The sequence below is a fragment of the Sylvia atricapilla genome, chromosome 25, assembly GCF_009819655.1.
Source record: "Sylvia atricapilla isolate bSylAtr1 chromosome 25, bSylAtr1.pri, whole genome shotgun sequence".
NCBI classification, from domain to species: domain Eukaryota; kingdom Metazoa; phylum Chordata; class Aves; order Passeriformes; family Sylviidae; genus Sylvia; species Sylvia atricapilla.
Genome location: NC_089164.1, coordinates 6,008,332 through 6,030,756, shown reverse-complemented (window position 1 = coordinate 6,030,756; position 22,425 = coordinate 6,008,332). Strand labels below are relative to the sequence as shown.

General features: G+C 58.3%; 2 protein-coding genes across 3 annotated transcripts in view; both read right to left on the bottom strand.

Moving 5' to 3' along the window:
• PHLDA3 (pleckstrin homology like domain family A member 3) overlaps positions 1–19,971 on the bottom strand; it is a 28,366-nt gene extending 8,395 nt beyond the window's left edge. Inside the window, exons 1-2 of one of the 2 annotated variants that reach the window (XR_010745358.1) lie at positions 16,950–19,971; positions 16,215–16,564 (exon numbers count right to left, since the gene is read on the bottom strand). Coding sequence is in view for 1 of the 2 variants with exons in the window: in XM_066335689.1 (XP_066191786.1) it covers positions 16,443–16,564; positions 16,950–17,301 (474 nt within the window). In the remaining variant the exon portion in view is untranslated. Of the gene's footprint in view, positions 1–15,866; positions 16,565–16,949 lie in introns of those variants that run through there. The other variant, XM_066335689.1, reaches the window with a different exon arrangement.
• TNNI1 (troponin I1, slow skeletal type) lies at positions 1,754–8,716 on the bottom strand. The gene is given in 9 exon segments (XM_066335701.1): positions 1,754–2,101; positions 2,407–2,517; positions 3,798–3,974; positions 4,430–4,519; positions 4,606–4,737; positions 5,272–5,313; positions 6,079–6,107; positions 8,481–8,589; positions 8,592–8,716. Coding segments are annotated over 8 exon segments (759 nt in total). The 5' UTR covers positions 8,664–8,716; the 3' UTR covers positions 1,754–2,101; positions 2,407–2,409.
• Positions 19,972–22,425: the final 2,454 nt, after the last annotated feature.

Here is a 22,425-nt window from a genome sequence, read left to right as displayed (position 1 = left end):
GCTCTACCAGTTGGTCAGGTCACAGTTATTAACTCTCCCTGCACATCTTTGTTCCTCTGCCAGGACCTGCATGAGTTCCCTCTGGGGATTCCCGGAGAGATCCCAGGATCTCAGACCTCGGCACTGCTCCCACCTGGGCCCTGAGCTTGGAGGGTTGAGATGCCTCCAGTGTGGGGGAGGTTGGCACATGGCAGATCCTGGGGTCTCACCATGCACCATCTCTGGTTACCTCTGGGAGCTGAGTCACTGGTGTTTGCCAAGACAGAGACACTTCCCAGGGCTGGGCCTGACTGGAACCTGTCCTGGGGTGCCTGGAATGAGGACAAAGGAGACTTGACACGCTGTTAGGTGGCAGCTGCTTGGCCAAATAAGGCTTGAAAAGATGAAAAATGGGCAGGAAAGGCTCTGAGTGCCATGCAACTACTCCAGTCCTGCAGGAGGATGCTGAGAGGATGGAGAGTCAAGTGGAAGGACAAGGACTGAGCATCTCAAAGACTGAGCCAAGGGAACAAATTTTCCAGAGGCAGCCTCCTCTGATCCATTCCTGATTTGGGGAAGAGTTTGCATATGAGTTTTGAATCCTCCACGAAGGAGCTGCAGGGTGCTGTGGCAGCCTTGAATGCTGGTGGCCGGGCTCTAGAGAAGTGTCCCCACTAGTCTCCTCCCTCACCCTCTGTGTGAAGGGACAGTGAGCAGCTTGGCTCAGTATCCCTGAATTGGCCAAAGGAAGGGATGTGATGCCAGAGGAATTCAGCTGTCTTAGAGACAAGGCCCAAACCCACCTCCCAAAGCCTCTCCCTCACTCCCACTGCCACCCATGAGTCTGCTGTGGGAATCCTGCAGGAGCCATCTGCATGGGGCCACCCTTTCCCATCACTTTCTTTAGGGAATGCAGTGTTTTCCTGGGAAGGTCGATCTCTCTTGGAGCCCACACGCTTTTTGATGCAGTTTCCTTCCAGCCCTGTCTGGGACCTGCCCTTTGCTCCCAGTTTATTGCATTGTCTGCCTTCTGCACTTTTACAGGCTCACTCCAAAGGGCTCGGCAGTGCTGCAGCACACCCCGGTGCGATGGGGGCTTGAATCTGTGGATGCTGCAATTCCTTTGGATACCCTGGGAACATAGACAAAGCACTGCTGCAACTACGAACAGCATGCTCTGTGTGTGTGGGCTGAGCATCTCCTGCAGTGCCCCCAGCCAGGAGACCCCATGTATTCTCATTAATTCTCACTAATTCACCCTTCCAGCCCTGCTCCAGAATGAGCTGACACATTCCCAGCTGCTCTCACTGACCAGCTGTAGTTTGGGGGGCTGTGACACAGGAAAAGGTTGGGCTGGGGGGAAAACACAGGTTGTTTGGCCTGAAATATGGATTCATCTGTGGAATTAAGCCTTGAAATGGGGCTGCCCCAATTGCCACAGCTCCAGTGCTTGTGGTGGGCAGGTGCTGAAGGAGTTGGTGTCTGGAGCTCTGAAGGCTTTTCCAAAAGCAGAGAAGAAGTGGGGCTTGGAGAACAGGCAGCTCTGTTCACCCAGCCTAGTGGCTGGGAAGCTGCTGCACCCCTGAGGCCCAGCACTGTGGCCTTGAATGGGGCCAGGGGGCTCAGCAGAGCTGGTGGGACACGAGGAGCAGCCTGGGGCTGAAAGGGATGAGCCCAAAGCCTGTGTGACCCCAGAGTGTGGTGTGTGGGGACATTGCAGGGTGACCTGGCCCTGGGCAGAGTTCTCTCAGTGACGAGCCCACGCGACCTCGGCCCAGGACACGTCCTTTAATACACGTGTGGCTGCACAGGGACATCTCAGGGTGACACATCTCGGGCTGAGCCGCCAGGCACGGGGCATGGGGGAGCAGCAGCTGCCTCTGGGGTGTCTCCACAGGGCTGGGAGAGGATGGGTGGCCAGTGGCCGTTGGGCTGATGGAGGGAGGACACTGGGCAGGAGCAGCCTGAGGGCACTGCTGGAAGGAAGAAGCTCGGGTCTCCTTCCCACACCGTTGTCCTCATGTTTCAGCTCAGTAGGAATTCAGGGAAGGGAACAAAGGGACAGAGGAGCAGCGAGGGCAGACTGGCAGCAGGGATGGGGACTGTCTTCTTCCCAGTGCTCCTGCGGGAAAGAAACAGCAGAGGGGCAGAGGCTTTGGTTGCTGCCAGCAGCCTGGCAGTGATGCCAGCAATGCCCACGGGATGAGGGGGGCATAGGCAGCACACCCAGAGGGGAGCACCCAGGAGAGAAGGCGAGGGCTGGCTGGGACCCCATGGCAGGGAGGTGTGGGACAGACCCCCACCCCCTGGTGTGGGGTGGGACATGGGGATTTGTTGCCTTCTGTAGGGAGTGGGGGCATTTCTGCATCTCTCCAAGCACAGCCCAGGAAGCTGAGGGAGCACAGGGGGATCAGGACCCAGCCCTACCTCTCACTGCCCCGTGGGGGACTTGGCAGCATCAAACATCTTCTTCCTCCCCTCCATGCCCGACATGGCTTCCACGTTCTTGCGCCAGTCGCCCACTTCCACAGGGCGTTCCTGCAGGAGGGAGAGGCCTGGGGGATGAAGGGCTGGCAGCCCTGCCCTCCCCCTGCACACAGCCCTCAGCTGGGGGACACAGCTGCCGCCTCGCAAAGCCCCTGTCTCTCTGCCATGTGTCCCTGCACAAGGAGCTGGCTGGGGAGGTGGCAAACAGAGCCTGATCTGCACAGGGAGATCTGGATCCGTGTGGACATACTCCCCTCCTCAAAGCCAAGTTGCATTCATGCACCAGAAGGCTCAATCATCCCAGAAAGATTTCTTCAGGTTTATACCAGAACAGTGCGGCAAATGTTTTTACTGAAGTAAAAACATTTCTTGCATTGCCCTCCTACCTCCACCTTCTCTGAGCATTTGGTGGGGACTGGGATTGTTTGTGACAGTGAGAGCCTGGCAGACACTTCCAGAGCAGACAGGGGGGTGACAGCAGCTTTGGGTAGGTGACAGCAGCTCTGGGAATGTGCCCAGGTGTCTGCTCTGGCAACTCCCACCATTCGTAGATTACAGGCTGTGCCCCAACACCATCTCACCACATCTAGAACAAACCCAGATCCATTCTCCACCTGCTGCCCAGGGCTGTAAGCACAGTTTTTTGTTCAAAGGGCTGGAAAAGTGCTATACCACAATGGGAGGACAAAGGAAAAACAGCTGAAAATTGAGATTCTCATCAAATTCTGCTCATGCAATTCTTATTCAGCCTGCTGAATGAGCTGGTGAAACCTCTCTGGGGAGAGGGGTGCCCAGCTGTACCTGGGATGAGGCACAGCTCCTGGTGCTGGGGCACCTGCACACCCCAGGCAGGTTTGGGCATTGCTGGCATTGAGACTTTCCCTTCTCACATCTCTGCCAAGCTGGTGGGAACTGGGCCATTTATCTCAGGCCAAGTGCTGGGCTGCTCTGTGTTATCTAATCTGGGTCTGGGAGTTCCCTGGGAGTTTTCTGGGTGTGATTGTGCCCAACAGGAGCTCTCCTGGTTCCCTACAAGATCAAAGATGAGACTCTGCATGTGCAGCTCAGCAGTGGTGCCAAGGGGGCCCAGGTGAGAGACCCCACACACACTCTGGGAGGGAAGAGCACCACAGACACAGCTGTAAATCTCACAGGTTACCATCCACCAGTTGTCTGGGCCCAGTCAAACTGGTCCTAAGTGGTCCTACAACATCACACAATGGGAATGGCCTCACAAGGCTCTTTCCAAGGGTGAACACAGGGGACCCTGGAGAAGGGCAAGGGCACCCTAGGAATCGTGTCCATCTCTAGCCTCCAGAGGAGTCACCCACCTTCTCTGTGTCCTCCTTCTTGACAGATTTCAGGTTGGCCCTGAGATCCATGGACACCTTGTGCTTGGAGCCCAGCAGAGCCCTGAGCATGGCATCGGCTGAGACACGAACCCGGCGCAGGGGAGGCCGCTTGAACTTCCCTCGGAGATCAAGAACTTTGATTTTCAGATCTTTAATCTGCAGGGGAGGAGGAGGAGTGGGAGGTCACTGCTTGCCTGCCTTGCACAAAGAGCCCCTGTTGGAAGCAGTAGGCTTTGCCAGCACCGAGCCCCAGAGGGGTCTGCACCTCTCCTGCAGGACCACCCCCACCAAGGCTCTGCTTCCTCATGCTCAGAGCTGGGCCAAGGGCTGTGCCCAGCCTGCTCAGGTGGCAGCTGTACCACGAGAAGCTCTCAGACCCACAGGGGTGACCAGGAGAGCGAGGAATATCTCTGTGGACCCAAAGGACAGTTTGAGTTCCCTTGGGGAGGGATGAACCTTGTTCTGAGTGGTGCCTTGCAGAGCAAACATGAGATAATCCTGGTACCTGTCCCACATTCCAGCTCAGCCTCGTCCATGACACATCCCCTTTGAGGCCAGAGCTGCCACTGTGAGGGAGTTTCCAGAAGGAACCAGCCCATCCTCCCTCCTACCTCCCGAGTGTTATGATTGCATTTCGCTTCAATGTCATATCTTTCTTCATCCACAATTTCCACCTTCTCGTGCAGCTCCCTACACAGATCCTGGGGGCCAAGAAAACAGGAGAGCAGTGAGCGAGAGCCCTCCATGTTCCCAAGGAACTCACTCCACCCTCAGGCCTGAGGAGTACCTGGAGCTGGCTCAAGGAGAGCCCACTGGTGTGCAGTGGAGTGACCCGCTCAGACAGGTACCTCTCCTTCTCTGCCTGCTTGTCCACAATCTCCTGATCCCACTCCTCCTTGGCTTTGGCCAGCATCAAACTCTGGGAGCACAAGGAAATGGCAGAAGTGTGAATTGAACAGGCCCCTGGTTCCCCCGAGCCACTCACCACATCTATAGGATGGGACAGTCTAGTGAGCCAACCCTCTCCCTGCTGCCCCCAGACACACATCAAAGGCTCCCCACAGCTTTGGTGTGGGGCCCTGGGGGCAGGTGGGGCCGGGCACCAGGGGCTGAGGGGGCTGTGGTCCTGCTGGGTGCTGACGTGGGCTCTGCCAGGTCAGGGAATGTTTATCCCAAGACAGAGCCCAGGGAGCTCCTGGGCTTGTGCTGGAGCACAAACGGGCTGAGGCTTCTGGGCTGAAGGTGGGGGGGTCTCTCCCCACCTCTGTGCATGGGAGGTTTGTTTGGACCACAAATCCCACATGAGTGAAAAGAGAAAGATGGAGTGGGAACTGCTCCCCACAGCCCATCCTTGAGCTGTTCCTCATTCCTGTCCCACCAACCACACACTCCAGCCTGGCTCCTTTCCCCCAGCAAGACAAACCCCAGGGAGTTTCCAGCCCTAGGGACTCACCTTCAACAAGAGTTTGCGTGAGGCTGTGATCTTGGATTTTCTCTAGGGGAAAGGGGAGGGAAAGAAAACACCCTTTGAAAACAAACACGCAGCAAATGCAGAGCAGCACCAAGGTCTCTCCCAAAGGGAAAGGCACTTACCTCTCTGCAGGCAGGTGAGCAGCCAGGGAGGAGCAGAAAAAACAAGAGAACAGGGCATGAGGGAATGAGAGTAAAAAAGAGGGGGCAGTCAAGGAAAGCATCTCATGTGGTTACAGTTGGTTCCTTATTTCTGTATCTCACAGCTGCCAGCAGCACGTGAGCCAGGTCTGAGGAGAAGGTGGCCTCTGGAAATGCAGTGGGAGCTCAGGGCCAGAGCTAAGAAAGCCAAAGCATCACTCAGGCGTGAGAGGTGAGCTGGCAAAGTGCCCATTATGCCAGGCCCAGCTCGGTTACAGGCAGTTCAGACACCCTCCTTCCCCCAGTCCCACTGCAGCTGGGCCATCCCCATGCTCCAGGAAAGCTTTACAGGGACTTTCTCCCTTCTCTGCTCACCACGGAACGTGTTGTATTTGTACAATGTGCTACAGACAGCCTCACGGCAAACCCGGAGGTGCTGCCTCCTCTCAGATCTGCATTTTAGGATCTAGGAAATCCCCGAGGTTTGAACTGGGACATTGAAAGTGTGAACAGTTTGCATTTAAAGCCAGTTTTTGCAAGGGGAATGGCACAGAGCCCTGGGGCAGGGTCTCCCAGTTGATCCTCCCCGTAGGGACGAGCGCAGCCGGGAGAGGGTTTATGGGATCCGAGGGGGACTCCGGCTACTCACGGCTCTGGCATCGCGGCTTGTGCTGTTCCCTGCCGAGGAAAGGGAAAGAAGCTTGAAACAAAGGCGCGGCCCCCAAAGGCCCGGAGCCAGAAGGCGGCGAGGGCGCGGTGCCGAGGAGCGCTGCTGCCCCACGCCGTCGGCCGAGGGAAGCGGCTCCGCGGCCTCCAGCCCCTGGGAAAGTCGGGACGAGGCGCCGGGCTCCGGGCGAAGCTGACTGCATCTCGGGCAAGCTCCGGCGTGCCGCCCGCCGGCCTGCGGGGCCCGGCCTCCTGCTCCTCGGGCCCTTTCCCAGGCCCAGAACTGTGCCCCCGCCCCGCCTCGGGGCAAGGGACGGAGGCTGGAAATCTCAGGAGAAATGCCGGTGCCTCGGGGGTCCCCCCTCTGTGTGGGCTCAGGGAGTCCTGTCCTGCAGCCGCCCTGGGCAGCGGTGGGGACGGCAGAGCCAAAAGCCAGCCGCGGAGTGGCGGAGCGAAGGGCGATAGCTCTGCCCTGGGACCAGGCTGAGGGCCGCGGGGCTTCGGGCGGGAGAGGAGCAGGCTCCAGGGAGAGCTGAGAGCCCCTCCAGAGCAGGAGAGGAACTCGGGGACAAAGGACGGAGGGGCGGGACAAGGAGAATGTCTTCCCACGGCCGAGGACAGGGTTAGACGGGATAGTGGGAAGGGATTATTGGCTGTGGGGCCCTGACACAGGATGCCCAGAGAAGCTGTGGCTGCCCATCTCTGGAAGTTGCCAGGTTGGACAGAGCTTGGAGCAACCTGGGACAGTGGAAGGTGTCCCTGGCCATGGCAGGGGTGGGACAGAAAGGTCCCTCCCAGCCCAAACCATTCTGGGATTCTCTAACTCAGAGCCCACAGCTGAGCAGGTTCCTTCAGCAGCCACCTTCCAGCTGAAACACTCAGGGTTTCCTATGTTACATTTGTTCGGTAATTCCAAGCCCTGGCAGCTGCTCCAGCCCCCGCTGCCCCCCTGGCCCTGCTCTGAGCCCACTGCTTCACCCTGTGCTGAGCAGCCAGGGCACCCTGTGAACCCACACAGCAGAAAAATGTGGGGAGAAATACCAACAAACAGCATTTTCCAGGTGTGGGTTTAGTCGTTTTCCTTGGGAGTTAGATAGACAAGCAGGGATTTTTTGCCTTGATCCTTTAGCATCCCCCAAAACCTGGAACTTCCTTTAGATCCCAAAGATTCATGCTGGAGGAAATGAAAAGCTGGTCTCAAACAGCTGCTCCCAGGTCTGTGTGGAGCCTGTGTCAGGCAAATCTTAGGGCATCTCCTGGCTCTGTCCCCTTGTCCCTGTTCCCTCCCCATGCCCCCACATCCAGCCAGAGAAGTGTCATGGATAAATGGAGTTAGAGAGGGGGCGGGGAGGGGGAATGTAATAAAACCCAGCAGGAATCTTCTCCCCCAGAGCCTCCCAATCCAGATCCCTGGATTTACAAGGAAAAATCCCAACCCCTGGATTTTCTTTGTCCTCAAACCACATCAGACAGATCCTGTTTCCTGCCTTTGTGGAGGTTTTTGGTGCTGTGACAAACATCCCAGAGGACACCAAGCAGCACTGGTGCCTTGAATAGGCTGGGTCCAAGCTGCTGCCCCCAGTTTATTTCAGGGCTGACAGAGGAGCTTTTCTCTCCTTGAAGCAGATGAGGGCTGGCCACAGCCTCTCAGCGTTTCCATTGTCCCCTGCTGGAGCAGAGCCTGACATTCCTTGCGGTGGGATCCACACCACACCTCCAGCTCACGACCTCTACCAAGGTCAGTCACATTTTAAGGCCACATAGTCCTAAACTGGCTTCCCAAACAAGAGCAGGGACTCGGCTGTGCCAGTGAGACATCCCCAGCAATCCCCATTGCCAGGACTTTTGGACTCCAGCTGGATCTGGAGCATCCATGAGAGACTTCCCTCCCTGATGGGGACAAGATCTCGACAAGCTAATTCTGCACTCTTTGCACTGTCCCACCTGTGAAGAGCTTATAAAGCTTATTGAACCACTGGATCATAGAAATTGTAAAAGAAATAATCCCATAAACCCAAACACAGTGAATCCTGACATCTTCCCCATCCCAGGAGGCTGAAGACAAACCACAAGCACTCTCCCAGCTACCACAACTCCACACTTTGTTCCCACCCCGAACCTCCCACCAGTGAGCCAGGCTGGAACACTCGGGCAAGGGCTCCCCACACAAGTCCTGTTTGCCACTTTTGGGGAAAAAACAGGCAAATATCAGCTGCAAAGTCTTTGTCCCCATTGCAGCCTCACTAATCCTCTCTCCAGGAGTAGAGGAAATATCTGATCCACCTCAGAGAGGGGGAAAATTTCAGGCAAATTCACGTGCTAGGGGTTCCTCTCTGTTACGTGCCAGTGCTGGGGTGTCTGGTGGCCATGTCACCACCAGCACACACAGAGGAGGACACGGGGCAGGGGCAGTGGCAGTATCTTACCTGGCTGTGCAGGAGGGAGGTGACGCCTGGCCGTGGGACAGCCGCGCTCTGCCGGGGCTGTAGCTGAGCCGGGGGTATTGAATCCCAGCCCTGCCTGCAAGTGGTCGGTAAAAATAGCACAAATCCCCTCCTCTGCAGGCATCTGCTGCAAGCCCCGGGAGTGCTGGGACTGCTGCTCACACCTGGGCACTGGCTGGAACACAGGGACACACACAGGTCACCCGTGTGTCACTACACTTGTCTCCCAGGGTGCCACAACCCCCCTTTGATTGGGAGAATTCTGGGGCTGTTTGCATCATTCCAGATTGACTTCGGTGGGAAGAGACTTTAAAGCCCATCCAGTCCCACTCCTTGCCATGGCAGGGACACCTTCCACTGTCCCAGGTTGCTCCAAGCCCTGTCCAACCTGGCCTTGAACACTTCCAGGGATGGGGCAGTCCAGTGCATCCCGGGCATCCTGTGCCAGGGCTTTCCTCACAGGGAAGAATTTCTCCCCACTATCCCATCTAACCCTGCCCTCTGGCAGGGAAGCCATTCTCTGTGTCCTTTCCCTCCAGGCCCTTGTACCAAGTCCCCCCCCAGCTCTCCTGGAGCCCCTTTGGGCACTGGAATGCCCCCAGCTCGGGCAGCACCTGCTCACACGTGGGTTGTTGTGGACACACAGACAGGCTCAGGCTGACCAGTGCTGCTGATGCCATGGCAATGTGATGGGTCCTCCTGGCACCTCTGCCTTGTATCTCTCCAGTGTGACAGAGCTCCAGAGATGCTGGAAAAGGCAGGGGAGGAACAGCTTGGGAGCTGCTGCTGTGCTGACCCCTGCACGATGGGGCACACACAGGACAGCACTGGCCAAGGGGTCTCCTGGGCGCCACCAGAGCCACCAGAGAAGGACAGTGAATCGCACAGCCCAGGCCACATTGCTACAGGGTGATGGTGTAAGCCAGCACATGTGGGGTCGCACTTCAGGCCAGGTGAAGCGGGGACCAAGGAGGGCACAGTCCCCTCATCAAGTAGAAGGAGCAGCCCCACTCACCCAGCACAGCACTACAGCTTGGCATGCTCCAGAAACTCCCAGCCTCTCACAGGCCCTCAGGTGTTCCCTATGAAAAGCAGTGAAAAAGCTGCTGTCTGTCCCTACTGCTCCCCACAAAGCCCCTTGGCCAGTGTCCCTTTGCATGACAAGGACTGCAGGGGCAGGCAACACCTGTTCCCTGGGATATTTTCAGGGACAAATTTAGGAGCAAACAATTCCCAACATGGGGCCCAGGAGGGACAATGCTTGGCATGTTAATCCTGGGGCTTATATGGCCGAGAGGGACACACAGCTGCAGGAGTGGGATAGCTCCCATGGTGGGGAGCACAGACAGAGCCCATCCTGCAGAGCCTTCCCAGCTCCTTCCCCCTTCCTGGACACCAACAGGAGCTGCTGGGAGATGGGTGCCATTGAGTAGCAATGGCAGTGGCAGTGCCATCCTCGTGTGAATGGCATCAAACAAGTCCCAGTGGGCAGGGGAGAAACCGCCGTGCATCCAGCTCACCCCCAGGACCCTGCAAGGACCCTTCCCTGGCTCCAAACGCCAGTGCCGAGGATCTGCTCTCACCCCCGAGCAGGAGGAGGAGGCTTTAACCAGTCCCGTTAGACCTTTAAAAGGAAAAGGCCCCGCGGGGCCTGGCCTCCAGCATCTTTCCTGCCGGCTGCCTTGGGATTGTTTTCCGAGCACAGAGGAGCCAAAATTAGCCCGTGACAAAGGCGCTGCATTCCCGCAGCTGCGGGTGTGGGGCGGGGGCTGCTTCGGATGCCATTTGCTCCAGTCTCAGGTTTCATCCTCTGCTGGGACCCGGAGTGAGGAGGTGGAAAGGGCAGGAGAGGGATGGGGCAATGGGACCCCTAGATTTGGGCTTTTCCCGTGGGTTTCAAAGCCCTGGCTCTGCCATGGGGGCACAGAGGGACTGACAGTGGACAGAGATCTCCCATCCCTCCTCCCCAGTTGACACAGAGGGGCTATTATTCTGTGTCCCCATCCCCATCCCTGGCTCACAAACCACAGAGAGCTGTCTCCAGGTGAGGAGTTGTTTTATCAGGTGCCACCTGGGCCTCGGACACCACCCTGAGCTGCTGGGGGTGGGAAGGATCAGGCTGGAAATCAATGGGGTAGAGCAGCGCTGAGGGCAAATTCAGAGCAAAATAATAAAAATGTATCTGTGATTGGCTCCATTGGTCAGAGCTGGGTGCTGATAACACCCAGGTGATGGGTTTGATCCCTATCCACTTGAGTTGGACTCAATGATCCCCATGGTTCCCTTCCAGCTCACACTATTCAGGGATTCTGTGATTTGTCCATGTGCTGCTGCTGCTACAAGTCAAATATCCCCATTCCTGGGAGCCATTGATTGAAGGGAAGGGTTCTCCATGGGCTGCCACCAAGGGGCTGGATGCCAACAGAAAATCCCCAGAGAGCTGTATGGGGAGGTCAGACTCAGCCAGGACCAGGTCCCCAGGGACAGCTGCTTGTCCCTGTGATCTCCACATCACCTGTGTTTAGTCTCACAAGTGAACCCCCTGGCACGTGTTAGAGAGATGGGGCATTTTCCCCCTCTGGATCTTCCAAGTCCCTGGAGGGTGTTGGTGCATCAGCCCCACACCTATGGCAGGGGCTGCCAGAGCTGCCCAATGGTCCCTGGCTCCCCAAGGTCTTGGGACTCCAAATGCAAGGACTCCAAATGAATCTGATTCCTGTGAGCAGTTCAGCTGCCCCACATGAAGCAAATCTCCCTGAAGAAATGGACTTGAAGAAATGCTGGAGGGATCTCTTCCCTTCCTCTGGAACCTTCCCACTCATCCTGTCCTCACCCTGTCCCAACCACCGTCATTGTTCCATCAACCCCGATGGAATTCACAAAGACAACAGCTCCCAGAGCATCCAGGGCAGGCTTAGAAATGACATCTGAGCCTCTGGCATCCTTTGGGACTGAGCCTCTGGTGTCCTTTGGGACTTATCCTCACATCCATCCTCCCTCACTGCTACACTCAGAGTCCAGCACTGGGGGGTGACAGGAGACCCCCAGCTACACCAGGTTTGTCACAAGATGATGCCCCACAGACTGACCATGATGTGGGAGAAGGGTTTCCTTCTGTGGGATGGCTCAGGGACCAGGGGACAGTGAGGTCACCCCCTAAGCCAGATGATTGCTAGGCTGCAGAATCAGGTGGCAATGAAGTCATGAAGGGCCATGGGACTTTTCCTGAGGAGTGGTCCCCTGGGACTTTTCCTGAGGAGTGGTCCCCTGTGGGTGTTTCTCCTGCAGACCATCTGGCAGCTCTCACCCCTCCTGAGCTGCCAGAGGAATCCAACCAGTCCCACCTGTGGATTGCTCTGTGGATTGGTGAGAGTGCAGTGGAAGCTGCCAGGGTGCCTTTCTAAGAGCCAATGCCTTCTGCAGCCCTGCGGGGAATTTCCTCACCCTGCTGCATCTGTGAACAAGCCCCACCAAACCTGAGGGATGCCCTGGGATGGAAAGGGGGCCAGAATTTGGATAATCATCACAGCCCGGCCTGGGAACCAGCACAGCCCCAGGCCAGACCCTAAATATTCGCCATGGGGCTGAGAGACCTCTCCCAGCTCATCTGCCCCACTGATCTTCACCCCACTGGATCAGCCCCATTTCCCACTGCCTGGCAAGGCAGAGGCTTCTCATCCCTTTGGGATGTGCAGCTCCATGTCCTGCTCCTGCAGCCACAGCCCCCCGTGCTGGGAACCCCGAGCTCTGGACACCCCCTGAGCCTGGTGCAGTGCCCCATGCAAACCCCTCCATGCATGGGCACGGGACTCACCCTCCCCACTTAGCCACAAAGAGCAAATCCATTGGAGGCAGTTCAGGGGTTGGAGGCCAAAGCAGGACAATGATCCCAAAATGCGAGAAACACCTTCCACTTCTAGAAATATCATGGACAGTTTGTTTTTCTTTGCTTGAATAATTTGGGGAGGCCTGAAATGTTTGCAGAAGATGCCAAAGCTGAGGAGGGTTCCCCAAAAGATACGGGGCCCTTTAGGAACAGCACAGGCTTCTGTCTTGTGCCCCTGGCACATGGAAAAGGCTTCATTAAATAAGGAGGAATTACCTACTTTGGGACAGTGGAAAGACGTCATTGAAATGGAGCTGAGCCGCCCACTGAAGACTGTAAGCTTTCAATGGCTTTGCCAGTGATACATGAAACCCTCCCAGTGCTCATCCTGTGGGCTCTTCTCACCAGGATTTGGGCTGTTCTGGGGCAGGGATTTGTTCTGTGCCAGTGGCAGGCATGGCTCAGCAGTGATGTCAGTTTGAGTATTGCAAAGTCCAGGCTGGTTTCCAGTCTAAGACAAAATATTCTAAAAAAAAAAAAAAAAAGACTATTCCAAATAATCAAATAATCCAAAATTTCTGGCCCAGGCAGGGCCCCTGACAAGAGTTTTTGGACATTTTCACAGTGTTTGCAGACCTTGACATCCGTCTCTGAGACACATCTCAGTATCCATTTTGGGCTGGGTTGGGCCACCCTCACACCCAGAGCTGCCCAATGGCTCCTGCTTGGGGATGGTGAGGGACAGACAGGTGCTGGGTTGTTCTGGCTGTTCCCCCTGCAGCTCCAGCAATATCTGGGCCCTGGTTCTGTTTCTTCCATAGGCTCCCCCAACCTCAGCTCCACTGCCAGGGAACGTCACAGCCACAGCTCCCAATCCCCTGGACACCCAGTCCAAGACACTCCAGCAGCACCCTGTGGTTGGGGAATTAATGTGTAATCCCTGCACCCCCTGCCCTGACCCCCTCAGCACCCCAAGATCTGTGGTACAAGGACAGTTATTTCTTCCTACACCCAAATGCAGGATGATTCATTGGAGATGGCCAAACTTCCCACAGCAGTGCTGGGGACATCCCAGCCTCTGCTCCCCTGCAGTGTGGATACACAACACAGCTCTGGGCTGGTGTTGGGTCCCAATGATTTAGGTATAGTAATTAAGGGTGGTCAACAATTACATCATTTTAGGAGCATTTGGAGGAAGTTGGACAGTGGACTCAAAGCCAAAAAGCAGAATGCTACTTGATACAGCTGGGAGTTTTTTTTTATTATTTTTTTTTTTAAATCTAAAGAGGAACCACCCACAAGCCCAGAGATGATCCCAGGAGAAGCGGGGCAGTGCAAGGCTCTCACAGGGCACTTGGTGATGGAGGAGGTCCCACACATGGTCCCACCTGGCAAAAGCATTGGCACCATCAGGCTGCACCTCCCTGTCTCAGCACTGTGACCCCACTGCCCTCCCTGGCACTCAGGGTGTCCAGCCAGCCCCAAACTGACCCCAAAGCCAGACCTGGGATGTCATCCGGTGGAAAAACTCCTCTCCCCTGCATCCACTGCACCCTCGTGGTGCTGCAGGAAGGGTGCCAGTCCCTGTGAGTGCTGGCAGAGCCCCTACCCAGGGTGAGGGGCATAGGGCAGCCCCCCAGAGCAGTCTCAGCACCAGGGCACCCTCAGAGAAGTGTGGGGAGGGCTGCTGGAGCAGGGGCACCTCAGGCTGGGAGCAGCAGAGCCAGATTTTCAGGCTCTATCTTTGAACTCTGGGTGCTCCAGGGCACCTCTCTGCTCTCTGGAGCTCTCCTTCGGGGCTCAGGGGCATCTGGCCAGCCCCTCCTCATCACTGGAGCCCGTGTGCTGGAGGGGCTGAGGGGCCACAAATCCACCCCCATTCCCCTATTGTGTCTCACTTTCTCCACCTCCGGGGGCATTAGAAGTGCTTCCCATGGGTCCTCTCCTGCTTTCCAGGCTGCCTGGGAGTGTGCTGGCACGACATCCCTGGTGCTGGGGGGATGCTCCAGCCTCTGGCCCTGGCCCTGCTCCACTCCCTGGCTGAGTCTCTGGGCTGTTTGTTTTTCAGTCTCAGGGTGACTTTTCCTCTGCAGAGACATTCAGCCCTCCCAGGGGCAGATGAAGCCACCACACCTTCCACCCCCATGCCACTGGCTGGGCTCTGCCCCCCATCCCCTGCTCCAGGGTCAGGCTGGGAATCCACCCACTGAGGGTGGGTCAGGCAGCTGTGAGCGTCTGCCCAGAAGAAAATCCCAAACCTGGAGGCATGGGGAGCTCTAAAGTCCTTGGAGAATATGGGGTCTAGGCAGGGACCCTGGATGTGTGTTGGTCTGGATGAAGGGCTCAGGATGAGGATGGAAAAGTTTGACTTTCCCTGTGCCTGGACCTGAAATGTGTCACAGGGATTTGTGTTCTTTTATTGTCCTCTCCTTCCACTGACTGCCTGAATTTCTCCCCAACTGTCTGTGTACCATGTACCATGGCCTCTCTGCTGCCTCATCATCAGTGTCTGGGGATGTGCCACGGCCAAGACTGGTGCTTACACACCCTCCTTGATCATTTTCTCTGCCAGTTCCCTGCTGGCAGTTTGAAAACAGAAAATGTCTATTTACAGGGAACAATAGAGGAGAAAAATTGAAAACGAGGAGTCACGGTAGATAAAACTCGGAATCCCCTTGCTCTCCTCACCCTGGCACCCGCCATGGCACAAGCTTGGGATACCCACACAGCTTTGAATGAGCCTCACTGAATCCCCTGACTCCAGGAGCTGTGGAGGATCCCACCATCCCTGGAGCCCCCTGTGTCCCTGTCATAACATTGGGATGGTGCAGAGCTCTGTCTGTGCAGGGCTGGGGTCCAGCTTCATCTGCATCCCCCAGCCTGCTCCCCCCACCCCCTCCACCCCCAGCCGGGGGTCTCAGTAAATGCAGCTCTGAGGACCAGCTGGCCAAGGAGGCTTTCCTGGGTGGAAACTCCCCCAGTGCCTGTTTGTGCAGAACCTGGCTCTGGCTGGCTCTGGCCATGCCACCGTCCCCAAAGCCACCTGGCGCTGCCCTGGCATGGGGACGGGACCCCGTGGGGTGCAGGCTGGGGCCAGCCGCTGCGGCCCGGGGCATAAGGACACCGCGCTCCGTGATTCCCACGCGGCTGGGAAATCTCCGGCAGGATCTGCAGCGCCTCCGGCCCGGGCTGCGTTCAGGCTCCGGCTTGCGGAGTTCGCTGGTGGCTCCAAGTGCTGCTGGCTGTGCTGCCTGTCGGGGCAGAGCCAACCTTCCCTGCTGCAGAGCACGGCGCTGCTCCTGCGTCACCGGCACACAGACCACGGTGGGAACCCCCGGGGACACAGCGGGACGGGTGACCAGGGAGCCTCGGGGTGCCCGTGGAGGGCTTTGGAGTCCCGCTGGGGTATGCTGGTTTAGGGGTCATGACTGGCAAAGCTCTGTGCAGGATTTGTGCTCTCCCGTGCCCTGCGGGGCCCCACAAATCAAAGCAACACCAGGGTAAGAAGCTGAAAGTCCTGTTTAGGACACTTTTGGTACACATTTTAGGGAACTGGGGTCCCAAGCATTCCCCAACAGCCCAAGGATATCCCAGGGTGAGACAATGTCCAGCAGCACGGCTGTGTCACCACGCCATTGGTTCAGTGCCCTGCTGAGGGCTCCCTGCTGCTGCAGCAGCTCTTCGAACCCTTTTTAAAATTGGGACTCAGCCACATCCATTTGTTCCAGTGTCACTGTGACGCAGGCAGAGGTCCCTGTGGCAGCACAAGATCCTTCAGGCATAGGCTCATGCATCCCCTGTCCTGCAGGAGAGGCTTGGGGTCCCCACCAGTGCACCAAGGTCCTGCACATGTCAGCTGAATGGTGGTGAGGCCCTGCACAGGGATGTCACCTCCTGCCTTGTCTGAAGAGCCAGGTGGTGGCCCTGCCTGTGTCCTTCGCCCCGCCGGGCCAAGGGGAGGTGGCTGTGCCAGCCCAGCTCTTGCGGCGCCTCTGTCCTGCCCCGGCACAGGGGGAGCTAGCGCCAGCACCGGCCTCCCCAGGCACTGTCCTCATCCCCGGCTGCACAGCGGTGACCTCACTTGCCCGCAGGGATCCCGTTCTCCCCAGCACCTGCCGAACCGAGGGCCATCTCCATCCGACTCCTGGGAAGCTGCAATTCCCTGGGCTGTCCCACCGGGGCTGCATCCAGCTGTACCACTGCAGAGAGAAGGCTCCTGTCACCCACTCAGCCAGTGCTGGGACACGGGACATCCTGAGGGGACTAGGGAGTGGGGCCAGACAGCATCCCCACCCCATCCCGCATGCAGGATGGCAAACGGCCCCATACCCCGCAGGCCACCCCAGACAGAGGGAGGATGTTAGAGGGAGGATCTCTATCCCTGTCCCCGTCCAGGGATAGAGAGAGGCAAAACCCCTGGGGTGTCCCAGCCAGTGCAGGGGGACACGGGAACAGCAACCTGCAGACCCACCCCGGTCCACGGGACCCCCTTCGTGATCCCCCAGACCATCAGGGATGGAAACCTGTGGCCAGGGACCTCATCGTGGGCCGGGTCCGCTTCCTGACCCACGGCGGCTCCGGTACCTGCTCGGCAGCTGTGCCGGGCGCGCACCTCCTGCATTGCCTGCTGGTTCTTGAAGCGCACGAGCCCCATGGTGATCTCCGCATTCCAGCCCGGGTCCTCCTGGGCACAGCGGAAATCAATCTCAAGGCTGTTGTCCATCACCACCGTGAAGTAAATGTGCCGCTCCTTCCACTCCACGCACTCCACGGCCTTCATGCGGGCGAAGCTCAGCTCCTTGCGCCGCGAGCCCTTGGGCTCGAAGAGCTGCAGCCCCTTCTCCGTCAGCAGGCACCGCTTCTTCTTCCAGAGCTGCAGCAGCCCCCCGCTCCGCTTCTCCAGCACGCCCTCTCTCAGCACCTTCTCAGGGGTCATCGCGGCCCCCCCGGATCCTCAGCACCTCGTGCCGGCCCAGCCGGGCATTACCCGCCGGGGGAATTCCAGCAGCTCCACGCCGGAGCCGAGCTCCCCGCGGCGGCCGTGCTGCCGCCGTGCCCGGGGCCTCCCGCCCTCCGCTCCGGCTCTCAGAGGGGCTGAGCCGTGGGCTGCCCCATGCCGGCCGCCAGCCCCGCACCGGGGCTCCGCTCCCTGCCCGAGCCGCGTGTGGGATCCGCGCTCCCAGGAGCTGTCGCTACTTGCCCGGCCGCTCTCCCACTCGCATTCCTGCCGCCTTGCCCGGCCCCTCCTGCGCTCAGGCTCCCTTCACGCCCAGGCGAAGCCCGGCCAGGCCCGGTGCAGCCCCGCTTCACCCGGGAGGAGCCTTTGGGGTGCCCGAGGGCAGGCGTAGCCTCAGGGTCTTGGTGTGAACAGGCAGGGTGCGGGATGGGGCTGCACGGCAGCAGTGCAGGGTGTGGGATGGGGCTGCAGGGCAGCAGTGCAGGGTGCGGGATGGGGCTGCACGGCAGCAGTGCAGGGTGTGGGATGGGGCTGCAGGGCAGCAGTGCAGGGTGCGGGATGGGGCTGCACGGCAGCAGTGCAGGGTGTGGGATGGGGCTGCACGGCAGCAGTGCAGGGTGCGGGATGGGGCTGCACGGCAGCAGTGCAGGGTGCGGGATGGGGCTGCACGGCAGCAGTGCAGGGTGCGGGATGGGGCTGCACGGCAGCAGTGCAGGGTGCGGGATGGGGCTGCACGGCAGCAGTGCAGGGTGTGGGATGGGGCAGGGCTGGGGGACTTTTGCACGATAGCCCGGGCTGCACGGGCAGATGTTGGAGGTGCAAGAGCAGCTCTTGGGGGGCGCAGCACCAGCTGTTGGGGGCGCAGCCCCGCAGGCACAGGGATATAGGGTGCAGTGCTGGAGGGGACACTGGGCACAGGGCCGACTGGGCAGGGGACCCTGCATAAAATGTCAGCCAGGCAGGGGTACAGAGTGCAGTGCCACCAGGCTTGGGGGGCTGGGGGTTACAGTGCCAACCAAGAAGGCACAACGGGCTGCAGTGCCAGGGCAAGGGCTTCTGGGGTGCAGTGCCAGCTGGGACAGTAGGCTGTCACACAGCACCAGCCATGCATGGACTCTGGGGACCCCAAATGCAGCTCAGGAGGGGAGGCAAAAGCAGAGAACAGACAGCAGCAATGGGGATAACCCCTGACAGACACCCTCCCAGCCACTCACCCAAGGGTGCTGGGCCACAACCTCAGCACACACAGTCCCTCAAAGCCCCTGGGACAGGGATTTGAAGCCTCCAGGCTGTACCACAGCAAGAAACAGCAACCCCCAGCCTCCTGTGACCTGTACAGGAGGAACGAGCCGTGGTGCGGGGCCGGGGCAGCGCAGGCTGGTCCTGCCCGATCCTCCCTGCCCTGCAGCCAAACACCGTCTCTTTTCCAGCCCGTCTCGTTCCCGGCCACCGCAGCACCGTCTGTTCCCGTGCCAGCGCCTGGCACCGAGGGGTTCCCCGGGCCGGCCTGGGCTGCCGGGAGGGCACATCTGGGGACATGTGCTGCCCGTGGGCTGCCAGGGCGGGGGACAGCCACAGGTGGCTGGGCAGCTGAATGTGCCCCTGCAAACGCTGAGAGTGTGGGTCCTTCACCCAGGTGAGGTCTGCAATGGGAAGAAATCTCCCCGGGAATGTGCCAGAGTCACTGACGGTGGCCGGATCAGCTCCTGGCTCCCTGGCACGCTGCCGCCGTCCCAGTGCCCACCCCCTGGCCCACCCTGCTCATGCTCCCCTCGCAGACATCAGCCCCGCAGACCCCCGGCCGGAGTCCCTCCTGCCCCAGCCCCTCCATCACTCCCGGTCTCTACTGGGGGCTTTGCCGGCAGTCGCCGTGGCCAGGGGGCAAGTCTGCAGCGCTGATGAGATGCACCTCATTATCCCTCATTAAGAGGGCGGGGCGGCTGGCGAAGCCAGGAACTGGTTCGTGCTCCCTGGGGCCAACCTCGCCACGCTGGCAGAGATCCCGGGTGTCCCAGGAGACCCGGGCTCCTGACGTCAGGCGGCCCTGGAGGTTACCCTGAGCACCCCAGCACTACAGAAAGACAAGAGCAAATGTGTAGGTTGCCCCTCCAAGGCTGTTTTCCCACACGGGTAACGCTCAGCTCCAGGGATGCTGAGCCTTGGGAGCTCGGGGGGGTAGTTTTGGGACTGTCACTGTTCTGGTAAGCTGAGATGGCCGTAGGCAGTTCTGGCTCTCCATCCAGCTCCATCCTCACAGCCCGGGGTAGAGCCAAGAGCTGCGAACCTCTGCCCGAGACCCACCCCCCTCGCCTCTGCTCAGTGCAGTCACCGCTTCTCTACCAGCCACTAAGGTGATGGTCCCGCAGCCCTGTGTGTGCAGGAGCTTCGAAAATGCCCTTCTCCGCTCCCATTTCCCCAGCTGCCTATTCCTAGACACACTGGGCAGGGGTCTTATCCTGCCAGGCTGCCTGGGGGGGGACATGGCAGCTCCTACCCTGCCGCAAACCCAGCAGGACTCACTATGCCAGGCTGTGGACGAGCCAAGGGCACTTGCTCCATGGGCTGCCCATGGCTCATCCCATCCACACAGGGCCCTCAGGGCAGGTCACAAGCTGCTGGGCTCAGCCCTGCCCCGAGGTGACACCCCCACGGTGACAGAGTGACATCCCGTCTCACAGCCCTGCGGGCCACAGGGCTGTGAGAGATGTCAATCCAGTCTGACCCCTCAAGTGGTGTCACCACCTCCAGGCTCCAGGGTGCTTGGCCACAAGCCAACCCCTGGTCTGTCCCTTCAAAGGCAGGTTTGGGTGCCACAGCCCCTTTCCCAGGCTGCAGATCCTGAGGGGTGGGAGCACAGTGCGGTTCTGCTGCCTCGAGGGGGTGCTGGACAGCACCTGGGCACAGGTGAGCATACACATCTGGCTGGGCCCTGCCGTGCTCGCTGATCAGCAGAGGGTAGCAGATGGTTGGACTGTCCCACTGCAGCTCAGGCAGGAGATGCCCAAAAAGCACCTCTAGTCCCATCCTGCTTCTACTGGGCCATGTCTCACTGATGCCTTAAGTTTTAGTTTTCATATTTTCCAGATTCTGTACTACCTTAGTGTGTGACTCTGAACTTCATCTTAAGTGTTAGCAGGTTCTCTTCACAGAGTAATTAGACAAAACAATCCTTTTCCAGCCTCAGAACCAAGAACACCTTTGCAGCTTCAGGCCCAAAAAGTAAAAACAGCAGCAAACTGAGGAGAGCAAACTGGGAGGATGGGACTTCATAACCTGAAGCTGTAATTGGACAATTTACCCCAGCATGTAAACAGACCAAAAGTGGTAAAAGTGTGAAAACGTGTGACCCACTGTCTATCTTGGATCCATTTTGGGTCCATCTTGGGTCGAGCCACAGCTGGGCTTTTGTACTGCCCAAGGTGTATCGTTTGAAGGCCTTTTAATAAATACCCACTTTATTCCTTTAACACTGTCCAGCCTCTCTTCCAGGTCGCCTCTTTAGGCATCACCACCACCTCCTCCAGCCCCCCTCACGCCTTTGTCGGGATCTTCAGCCCCCATCCCATGATCCCATCCTGGTGTCCCCATGGTGGTCTCTGTCACTCCCTAAGCCATTCTGAGACCAGTAGAGGGGCAGCAGGTGTGTGCACTGAGGGCAAAACCCTCAGGGCATGATCCCTGTCCTGGGACATGGTTTACCTGGGACCTCAGCAGAGACTCACCAGGCAGGAGAAAAGAGGACTTGGGAAGGATGAACTTCAGTTTTCCACTGTCTAGAGAAGGGTTGTGGAGAAGGGAGACACGGCCCTGCTTGGCAAAAGGACATGAGACACCAGGCACAGGGGCACAACAGGAAAATCAGAGATTCACAAATCATTAATGTTGGAAAAGCCTTCCCAGGTCACAAGATGATCAGTTCCAACCACTCCCCCAGCACCACCAGTTCACTACTAACCCATGTCCCCACGTGCTGCATCCACAGGTGTTTTGAACCTCCCCAAGGATGGTGACTCCACCACTGCCCTGGGCAGCTGTGCCAGGGCCTGGCCACCCTTTCAGTGGTGAAACAAACCTTTTAAGGATTGTGTGGCACAATGCTGTGACAAGATCCACAGTGGTGAGAACTCCATCATCAGAGGGTTCCCACACCTGAGTGGACACCAAATGCTCTGATCAACCTGACTTTTGGAGCCCTGCCTTAAGTAGGAGCTTGCAGTTAAGACTTCTACTGGTCCCTTCTTACCTACATCTTTCTGTAGCTCTCCAAAACCCAAATCCAGCATTTTCTCCTGGCTTTGACCAGGCCTCCAGTAGAATTGGCATCTCTGCATTCGTCACATGTGAAATGTCAGTACCTCATAGAATCACAGACTGGTTTGGGTTGAAAGGTTAAGAACCACCCTGTTCCACTTCCTGCCATGGGCAGGGACACCTTCCACTATCCCAGGTCATTCCAAACCCTGTCCAACCTAGCCCTGGACATTTCCAGGGATCCAGGGGTAGCTACAGCTTCTCTGGGCACTCTGTGCCAGGGCCACCCCACCCTCATAGGAAGAATTCCTTATGAACATCCCATCTAACTCTGCCTTCTGGCAGTGGGAAGCCATTCCCCCTTGTCCTGTCCCTCGAGGCCCTTGTCCAAAGTCCCTCTCCAGCTCTCCTGGAGCCCCTTTAGGCCCTGGAAGGGGCTCTGAGGTCTCCCTGGAGTTTTCTCCAGGTGACATCCCCAGCTCTCCCAGCTTGGCTCCAGAGCAGAGGGGCTCCTGCTCCTCCTCCCTCTCTGACAGAACCTCTACATCTGCATGAGGAAGGGACTAAATAAAGACTCACTGTAGCTTTATTGACCAACCAGCACTACCTGGGCATGATCCCATCTGGGGCACATCCAGGTGAGATGTCCCAGCAGCACCACAGCACCCCCTGCACACTCACAGAGAAGGCAGCAGCCCCTGACCCCTCCATCCCTGCAGCAACCCCAGCTCACACCTCTGCAGCAGCTTCCTGACCCCCCATCTCTGCAGGAGCTTCCAGAACCTTCCCCCCGTCCCCCACCTCTGTGGGGGAGCAGCAGGGCCTCTGCCAAGTGAGGAAGGCAGGTTTGGG